Genomic DNA, 10,099 nt, shown 5'->3' with positions numbered 1-10,099 from the left:
CCTTCCTCCTCCTATATTTCTCGGTAAGCCTGGAGGTTTTATTTTTGCCAGCATGTGTTCCCTTGTCCTTTTACAATGTATTTAGGAAAGCCAGAACTCCTTCTTGTTCTTCTTGCTTCCGTTCTGTCTTATTAGTTGAGCAATGTGTTCTGTTTTCCCCTTTTCCTTCTCTGTGTCCCCGATTCCCGCCTCATCCCCTCTGTCAGAGCATCTATCAATGTGGTGTCGATCACAGCTGCGGCGGCTTCTCTTTCATCTTCTTCCCACTGGTAGAGCAAGGGAGGGAGAGAGGGAGGCGGAAAGGAGGTGGGGGAGAGACTGGCAGAGGAAGGAGGTGGGGTGAAGGGAACAAGGAAGAGACACTTAGATGATGAAGTTAAACCGTTGGGGCAGAGCTTCTTGTCAATTTCACGCGGGCAAAGAGTCTCTCTCGTGGGTTACAAGAAGCGCGGGGTCCTTCCTGCGCTCGCCAAGTTGCCTGAATCTTTCCTCTAAGCGCGCGCGCGCGCGCACACACACACACACACACACACACACACCCCAAAACCTAGGACTCGTCCTACAGGCTCTGGGAAAAAAAAAAAAAAGTCCTCAATCACCTCCTCCTTCTCGCCGTCCCCCACCTCCCCCCAGCACCCCCCAGCGGGCAGCCAAGGAGAGCTGGAGGCGGGGGAGGGGAAGGGGAGGAGAAGCGACGCAAGAGGGTAGCTTTTCAGCGCCGCCGAGGCGCGGGAGGAGGAGAAGCGGCGGGGAGGCGCTGCCGCTCACCTGCGGGGCAGGGCGCGGAGGAGGGACCAGGCTGCGCCCTCTCCGGCTGAGGAGCTGGGACGCGCCCGCAGCCCCGCACGCGGCCAAGCTCGGGGCGTCCCCCTCCCCCGGGCCTGGCGAACCCGAGGGGTGAAGCTCTTTGCTTTGACAAGCGGTGCGGCGGAGGCGTGGAGAGCGGCGAGCAAAAGAGCGAGCGAGCCAGACTGAGGAAACTCGAGACGGGAACAAAGAGGGGTCGGGGTGTGTGTGTGTGTGTGTATATGTGTGTGTGTGTGTATGTGTGTGTGTCGGCTCCAGCTCGCGGCGGAATCTTTTGGGTCCGAGGCCCCTGCTGTGACTCCCCGAGACCCAGCCGTGCTCTCCACTGCCGACTCCCTGCACTCGCCGACACAAACTTTATTCTTGGCAAACTTCTTCTCTTTCTCTTTCCCTCCTCCTCCGCCCCCACCTCTTCCTCCGGCAGATTAAATGCTCCTGGAGAAGGAAAACCGAAGCGAAAGGGAAGGAAATAAGAAGCTTTAAAACGGACATCTCCAATCCGGGTGGCTCTTTATTTTTTTTATCCTCCAGGAAGTGGACATTTCGTTATCTTCTGATTCTCTTTGCACCGTCTCTACTGGGACAAACGGAGCCGTTTTGCCTAGCTCCCTTCTTTTCTTGGAAAACAGACTCCCAGATCGGCATCTGGGAAAGCAAAGGTGGAGAGATTTGCGTAGAGACGCGCCGACGGACTCTCCACTGGCCTTTGGAGAGTCGAAACTCCTCCGGAACTGGCGTCCTCCGCGCGCAGACCCCGGAGACGCTGGGAGCGTGGGGCGGCCGCCCGGGCAGCCTAGCCTAGCGCGCGGCACAGACGCCCCCAGAGGCGCCGGCTGCGGCGGCCCTCGCATCCCTGTGTCTTTGGGCGTCGGGGACGGGCGCGGGCGTAGGTCTTCGCGGAGTGGGAAGGCACGGGCGGCCACCAGGGCGCGGGCGCCGCTGCAGCAGCCCGGCGCTCTCCAGCCCGGCTTCCGCCCGCTCTCCTCCCTCACGCATCCTTCCAATTCTCCTTTTCCTCCTCCCCTTTTCGTTGACCCCTTTTCTTTTCTGCTGTCGCCTGGGGTGCTCCCCCAGCGGAGCGGAGATTACAGAGTGGTCGGGATGCCCCAACTCTCCGGGGCAGGCGGCGGCGGTGGGGGGGACCCGGAACTCTGCGCCACGGACGAGATGATCCCCTTCAAAGACGAGGGCGATCCCCAGAAGGAGAAGATTTTCGCCGAGATCAGTCACCCTGAAGAGGAAGGTGACTTAGCCGACATCAAGTCTTCCTTGGTTAATGAATCCGAAATCATCCCGGCGAGCAACGGACACGAGGTGAGCGGGCTGCTGCCCCGAGCTTTGAGAGGCGTGGCGGGTCCCGGGGAAGGAGCAGAGAGGGAAGAAGGGAGGGAAAGCGCTGGACAGCCCCGGCCGAAGGGTCCCGAGTAGGTCTGCAGGGTGGGGGGATGGGGGCGGGTGGCTGGGCTCCTGGTTAGTATTCTTTCTTTGTGTGTGTGTGTGTGTGTGTGTGTGTGTGTGTGTGGTGTGCTGGGAAACATTCCAAGTGGATCAGTTTTGGTGTTTGGCGACTAAACCGTTGGTTTGCGGCCAGGAGAACCTGCCCTTAACCCATAATGTTTGGCCTTCAGACTTTTTAGTGGGGTTTAGGGAGTGCGATGCATTAAAGCGAGGATGTCTGAGCAGCACTACTGAGAAGTTCTTCCGTAGGACGGAAAACAGAGTGCACCCGCTATCTTTCTCGGTAGATGTCTCTGCAAAAGTGCGTTAAACCACCAAAGGCTTAAGTAAAGGCGAGCAGAGCCACAGGCCCGAGGAAGGGGAGGCGGGCGTGGGCCGGCGACAGGCGGGGCGGTCCCAACCGCTGCGGAGCCAGCCGGCCGAGGGGGCGCGCGCCCGGGCGGCGGGGGCGGTGCGGGAGCGGGTCCTTAGGGCCGCTGGGGCCGGCTGCCAGCAGCCGTGGGCGAGCCGAGCCACCCCAGGGAGCGGGGGGGGGCCTCGCAGTACCGCCCGCAACACTAACTTGCTCCAATCATCGCCACTTAAAGAAAAAAAGTACGCTTATATTTGGGGTTAGTTTGGGCCCGAATCAGGCCTTTAAATCTGCAGAAGAAGGGCGAGTCGGAGAGATGCAGCGGAAGCCAGTGCACCCACTCAGGGGAGGGTGGAAAGCGCATTATCAGATCTCCTGGCCGGCTGCGGGCGATAGCGATGGTAACCCGAGTAGAGTAAATAGAGACACGTGGGTGCTGGCAAGAGAAAGCCGCGAGCAGGACCTCGCGGAAGGGCTATTTCGGGTCTCTCGGAGAGCTTCAGAAGTGGGGGGAGGGGGGCGGATGGACCCTGATACCCGACACTCCACTGGCCACCCTTGTTCAACAACTGGGAAACGCTTTGGAGGAAATCCGGTAGAAAAGTCCTGACACTCAGATGATTTCACCAACGCTTTTTCCCTCCAAAGAAGTTTGGAGGGTATATTCTTTTTCCTTAAATGGCATCCGTCTACCCCCAAAAAGAAAGCGTGTGGTTTTGGGGGCGGGGACATTTTGGGTTTTAAACAGTAAGTTTAAGAACACCTCAGAGTTGCCTTCTTTATCCCAATGGCAGGGGTGAGTACGCATTTTGGAAGCCCGGGGGCCTGGGTTCTGAGGAGAGCACAGGGGTGTTCTCCATCCCCTGAATCTTTCATCCCAACATGCCAATTAGGGGGGAACCTAGGGGTGGCCAGGGCACACCCAGCTCCACTTAAAAGATTTGTGACTATGTGTGTATGGGGGGAAGGAGACCACTGGGAGGACAGATGTCCGAGGAACCAAATGACATCCAGAACACTGGAGGCCAAACTCATATTTGTAGAGCAGCCTTTTAAAATTTCTACCCATTTTCCTCGTCCTTTCTTTTTCTATAAATAAAATTGCCACGCACTTCACTTTTTCTAAACATTTCTGCTTTGGGGAGAAGGGTGCTGCATTTGAAGTCCAGAGCTCCTATTAGGGCTCTGTTAATCTTTGCCAGTGGTAAGTGGGCAAGAGGCAGACTGAAGGAAGACAGTGAAGGGGTAATACCACTGGTTTGCACGTGGTTGAGTCTGGGTGGATGGTGGTTACCAGAACTGATATTAGTTGGGCTACCTTTTAGAAGTCTGTAGCCCAATTTTCAAGTTTTCCTCCCTTTAACCACAGAACAGTTTACTTTTCTCTTGTAAGCTTGCCCTGAGCCAGCCATGGTAGCTTATGAGAAGAGCTCCTGCTGGGATTGGTTTGGGACAGTTGCCTAAGATCTCCATTTGTGAGTGATGGGCTTGTTTTTAGTTAAATGTCATTTTCAGTTGCAAAATATTTCAGCCCGCTTTTAATCAGCTCTGATTGAAGTAAACTGGTTGAAGAAGCCATCAAAACGATTAATGCCGTTAACTCAAATTCTTGTCATATTCGGTATCCAAGTAGCCTTGTTGTGTTTTAGTAAACAGCGGTCAGAACAGCATATGGATTGTTCGCAAGTTTGTTTCTGTTATTATCATTTATAGCTGGTAGTCCTGGGTAGATAATTTTCAAAACCACATGTTGAAAAGAGAAAGATTTCCCAGTACTCAGGCTTAGCCTGTCCTCTTAGATTAATAAAACAGGTAGATTGAGTTGCACCTGATTCTCCTCTTTTGAGTTACCAGTGGATACACACTTATATCATTATTGTCACAAACTCTAAAGTGATCTTCTTTCTTTTGGGGGTGGGGATTCGTCTTGTTAGGTGGCCAGACAAGCACAAACCTCTCAGGACTCCTACCACGACAAGGCCAGAGAACACCCTGATGACGGTAAGACGCTAATTCTGCCTCTCCCAACCTTAACATTTAATATGTGCGATTTGTGAATGTAGGTATGTTTTGCTATTTTTATTTGCATCCAAGAAACTCAAATCATATGTGATAAGACTGTGCCTGTGTTGTAACAAAATGGGAAAGAAAACCCAGGAAACTTATTGCTTATCACTAATGTATAGTTACATAATTTAAAAACTCTTTGAATGATTTAAGGGCTTTTGAATTTCTGTTGGCTTCCAGATTCTTTGTGGAAGAGAAATGTCTATAATTAGTTTTTCTCTTTTTCTCATTTTACCCAAAGTTCTAATTGTAGATCTTTACTATTTTTTCCTGCATTGTTATAAAGAGTGACAGTCTACACCAATTTATTTTCCAACAAGAATAGTTTCAAATGGGCTTTCATTTGTGAAATTGCTGTTTCTTGTTTTGGTGAGAAGGCAGGCACTGTATGCGCAGACTAAATATGGCTCAGTAAAGAATCTAACTTGTAAAACTATAAAACGTTATTCTTAAAATTAAGAACTATGTATATGGAACGTGATAGACTTTCTCCCCATTTCCGATTCTTGCTCAAAACTGTAAAAATTCTACATATTTTTTAAGATTTAAGGAGAGCTCCGTGTGACTTTAAAAGAATCTGTAATCTTTAGGGTTCCCTTGTTGAACAGTCTACATTTCTGTTCTCCTTTAATTACTTACAATTGGCCTGACCAGAATGAGGTGTTCGCACATACAATATGTCAGCTAGGGGAAGAAGAGAAGAGAACTATAATATCAGGCTTACTTCTGAGCTACAAAGTAGTTACACAGATTAAAGAGAAGACATGTATCCAGTGAACACACACACATTTCTTTACCAGAGTGATGTAAGTGTAGCACATAAAATTAAGTCTCCTGTAGTTAATCCTTCATAAATTTGGGTAGTTGCCCATATGCTAGATACAACTTGCTCCCTCAGTAAAATCTAGAAAATTTCCCGAAATCTAGAAGCACAGGTAGAATTTTTGAGTTTGCCAGTAAGATGGAGCATAACTTCAAGTGTATAAATATATACGTGTGGGTATGGCTGAATGGCCTAGTATATTTATATTACAGCTTTGTGTGTCTTCTTTCATGTGTCTATTTCTTAGTCCAGTTTGTTAGTATTAGAACAAATTAAGTTAGATGGATAACACTTATTTTTATAAAAACACCAGTAAAAAACCAGTCAGTAGTGGCAATAAATTGAACCACATGTTTTTAAAACATCTGGTTCACTGCTAAGCCATTTAAGAGAATAAATACTGTCAATCTAAAATAGAGCATAATCAGTTACAATACTTCATAAACAAATCTTTTATGTAAGGTGTGATTTGTAGTAGTACTATTAACTTTTCAATGAAAAACACAGTGATACAAAAAGGAAGTCAAAGCACATATGATTGTTCTTTGCATTCTCTCAGGAAAGCATCCAGATGGAGGACTCTACAACAAGGGACCCTCTTACTCGAGTTATTCCGGGTACATAATGATGCCAAATATGAATAATGACCCATACATGTCAAATGGATCTCTTTCTCCACCCATCCCGAGAACAGTGAGTAACATGCTGATGTTGCAGATTATTTCAGAAGTGTAAATTAATTTGTATTTTGGCAAAATGTTTGTTTTTTTAAAGACACTGGAAATGCTTTCATTATGTATGACCAGTCGTTGCTAAATAAGACCTGCTATGAGGAATGGCTGCCTTACAATATTGCTACTTTTGATGTTTTGCACTTGGAATTTTAGCTTTTGGTGTATTGGTTAAGATAATAAAAAACAGATCACGAGCTGTCATGAAATCATTGAATTTAAATCAGCAAATTCATGATTTTATGAGTATTGTGCTTTCTACTCTGATGAGAAAAATTGATTTAATCTTTCAGTTAACTAAGTGCTGTATGTCTTTCATTGCGCATAAGCTATGTAGAATCAGAACTCCTTTGGCTTATTTGGAGCTGAATATTGGAAATGTTACTTCAGCTTTTAAAACAGTGTCTCATTTTATTGTGTTAGCTAATTTTCTTTAAAATCAGTTTGGGGGTGGGGAGGAATGAGCTATTTTTGCTTTATTGTCAATTGTTAAGAAAGTATCACTTGAAGATAATTCTAATGAAAATTGTTCTTTTTTATCTCCGGGTTCAGTTAACTTGCAAGTTTTAAAAATCCAGTGGCATTATAGCTGCTTTACACATTATGCATAACATGGAAACCTCATTTATATAGTAAGAAAACATCTAAAGGGTTACCTCTGTAGTACATGAATGTGAAATGTGCTGGTGATGGAGTTCTCCCTGAGATTCGTCTCTTCGTAGGTAGTGATGGGTTTTTATTGCTCCGTCAATACATATACCTTCTTTCTGGCCTCACTCTCCCTCAACCACCCAAACCCCAATGAAAAACATGTATATTTGGGTGTTGGGGATGAGGGTTTCAGTCTAACTGGCCCTCCCGCGAGTCAAATCTAGGATTATAATATGGAACCTGTAGTCTCTGCCTTATTATATTAGCCCAGTGCTTTCACCGAGTGAAAAAAAAAAAATCAGTCACAGACATCTGGGGGCAAGTACTATCATTGATACCTCAGTGGACAGAATCTGGGAGCCATGAGATACTACAGAATAGGAGAGAGGAATACCTCCTAATCAGTCATCAACAAACAAGAGTATTTATGGTTATCTTGATTATCTGTGGCCCTCAACTATTGAAGCGATAGATCTATGAAATAGAACCACTTTATGCGGGCACTGTGATTTAGAAGTTATAATTTTTTCCCACAAGTTCCAAAAAGATATTTGACCTTTTAAGTAGGGAATAAGATTTTTCTAATTTTCATGTAGCAGCTAAAATGGAGATCTTGGAAATCTTGTGATGGTTGTTGTAGGAAAGAGCGATTTCACATTTTAAAAGGCTTTTCTAATATTTAATGATAGAAATGTGTGTGGTACATATAAATCTCTTATCTAAAAAGTGAATGAACTAATAAAAGCAAATATGGTTTTTAACATTTAGAGACCACCTAAATAAATGCTTCTGAGTCTTAAAATTCGTAGGCGACTTTATATTGTTGAATTAAATATGCGTACATTCAGGTATTTTAAAGTTGGGCTGTTTTTCTTTTGTTGACGTTTTGGAGGGGAGAGGGAAGAGACTATGTTTTAGGTAAGGAATAATTGAAGATTTCTGCTGAAGGCTTTTTAGAAAAACAAATAATCTTTCTGACAAATCAAATTATAGTCTCTGACTCGGTAACAATAGAAAATAGCTACTAAAATAATCTTATACTTTTAGGCTGTGCACACAGTTAATGCTTAATAAGTATCTGTGGAGTTTATTTTTTAGTTTAGCCACTTCTTCTTTCAAAACAATAATTTTTAAAAAGTCAGTATAATTAAAGTCTGTTGATATTTATAACTTATTCCTAAGAATATTGAAAATTAAGCTTCTCTTCCTCTTTAAACCAGCATTTTCTGCCTTAGGTCTCTCTAGCCTTTTCTCCTACCCCCTCAGTATGCTAATCATTTTAAATTGTTAGAATGGAAAGTATTTATTGTTAGTGTATGTATTAAAATTCTGAGGTCAGTGAATTGAACAGTCATTCATTGTTTAGGAAAGATTTGTGGCCAGAATAAATGTTGGTGGGTGTAGAGTGGAGGAAAGGGGTGTGGTCAGGAAACAGTTACCTTACCCTCCTATCTGCTGCTTTGCTTTATTCTGTTACATTTTAGAACTCGTTTATTTTAGGCACACTTCTTGCGATATTCTGCAGTTTGCACAATTCGAGAAGCTTTTCAGTTTTAACCACAAGATAATGTTCAATTTTTTTCTTTTAGGGTCTGACCGAAGTGAGTTGAAATCTTTGGTTTGTAATAATTAACAGCTGTTTTTAGTGTGTCTGAGACCCAAAACACTTTAACCAGAAGGCAGCCCCTCCTCTTCACCCCTAACCACACTTCTGCCTCTTGCTCTTTAACTCTGTCCTTAGCAGGACTGAGTGTTTGTGCAACTGACATCCATAGTGATAGGTTTGCATCTAGGGTGTCAGGAGCAGGGTGACCATTTGGGTTTGGGCTTTGCCTGGGAGCAGTCCCATGTCAGCCCTGTTACTTGGATTTGCATTACAAACAACTGCTTGTTTACTGTATCTGCTGCCCTCAGGTGTTAGGATTAGAAAAACAACTGGGAGTGAGGGAGGGCCCTGACCAGCCCTTCACCACACAGAATCTTCTGTTCACATGTAACTGCAGATGATCCAACTGGCACGCACAGAAATGTTTCTGCTGGTGGCTCATTTTAACAATTCTATATGTGTCTGCTCTTTTTTAGGCAAACACTGACATACATATGCTCGCACAGCTTTTACCCATGACCTAAATATAGTATGACCTACACAGGAGAACCACCTTTGCCAATCGAGCTTTTTATTCCATCTGAAGGGAAATTTTAATTGGCTAATTACATCCTTCTAGAACAGAAATTCTTAGAGGTGTGTCTAGACCAGAAATCTTGTGAATGGGTGTTTCATAGAATTTTAAATAAGACTTCTTGGTTCAGATAAACTGGGCCTAGCAAGAAAGCACCTGTAATAATGACACTTTTGGTGTCATGAGTTCTTAAAGCACAGTAAACCTTGGCTTGAGGTGGTCGTCTTCATCGAGTGTGAGAGGATGCAGAAGCCTTTTAAATATTTCAGAGCAAGGGCCCTGGAGAGTTTATTAAAAGCATACTCCGAAGACTTTCTCTGAGTCTTATTTATGAAAATCCCTGGAGGCCAATGGTAATGTATTAAAAGGAAAAAATAGTTCGTTGCCTCCTGCGCTGGGTCCTGGCACTTGTATGCCTGAATACTGTGTGACAGTGAGCTTGGCTGGCTTTACACAGTGACAGTTCCCATTGGCCGCATGCACTGTGGTTATTCATCTTAGGTGTCAAACTTCCATTTGTCCCTCATGCAACCCAAATGTTTAACACCTCTCTCTGAAGAGAAACATCTCATTTCTCTTCAGCTGCTCAAAGGAAAAGCAGCAGACTTAGCTCAGGAAGCGCCAGCAAACGTTGCAGCTCGGGTCACACCAACCACAGTAACACCTGGGCAGGATAGTGCTGCTGACTGCATTGTTTGTTTCTTTGTGATCTTTCTGAGGATGGATTTTTAGGCGGGAAAGGAAGGTGTTTGTGTTTGAATTTCACCTTCCTTCCTTATTTTTAGTAGACATTGCTATCAAACTGTTTCAGGGGGCTTCCCTGGTGGCGCAGCGGTTGCGCGCCCGCCTGCCGATGCAGGGGAACCGGGTTCGCGCCCCGGTCTGGGAGGATCCCACGTGCCGCGGAGCGGCTGGGCCCGTGAGCCGTGGCCGCTGCGCCTGCGCGTCCGGAGCTTGTGCTCCGCAAGGGGAGAGGCCACGACAGTGAGAGGCCCGCGTACCGGAAAAAAAAAAAAAAAAAAAAAAATGT

The 10,099-nt window shown here is 45.7% G+C and overlaps 1 protein-coding gene across 4 annotated transcripts in view; it reads left to right on the top strand.

The window, feature by feature from the left end:
* The first annotated feature begins 1,631 nt into the window (after nucleotides 1-1,631).
* The window catches only part of LEF1 (lymphoid enhancer binding factor 1), a 118,029-nt gene continuing 109,561 nt past the window's right edge, over nucleotides 1,632-10,099 (top strand). For all 4 annotated transcript variants that reach the window (XM_024119472.3, XM_024119470.3, XM_024119471.3 and 1 more), the window contains exons 1-3: nucleotides 1,632-2,121; nucleotides 4,552-4,618; nucleotides 6,067-6,200. In XM_024119472.3, coding sequence (XP_023975240.1) covers nucleotides 1,909-2,121; nucleotides 4,552-4,618; nucleotides 6,067-6,200 — 414 coding nt within the window. In that variant the 5' untranslated portion in view covers nucleotides 1,632-1,908. The remainder of the gene's footprint in view (nucleotides 2,122-4,551; nucleotides 4,619-6,066; nucleotides 6,201-10,099) is intronic.

This window comes from Physeter macrocephalus, chromosome 7 (genome assembly GCF_002837175.3).
Source record: "Physeter macrocephalus isolate SW-GA chromosome 7, ASM283717v5, whole genome shotgun sequence".
Lineage (NCBI taxonomy): Eukaryota > Metazoa > Chordata > Mammalia > Artiodactyla > Physeteridae > Physeter > Physeter macrocephalus.
The sequence above is the reverse complement of the archived record's forward strand: the minus strand, read 5'-3'. Positions and strand labels throughout refer to the sequence as shown.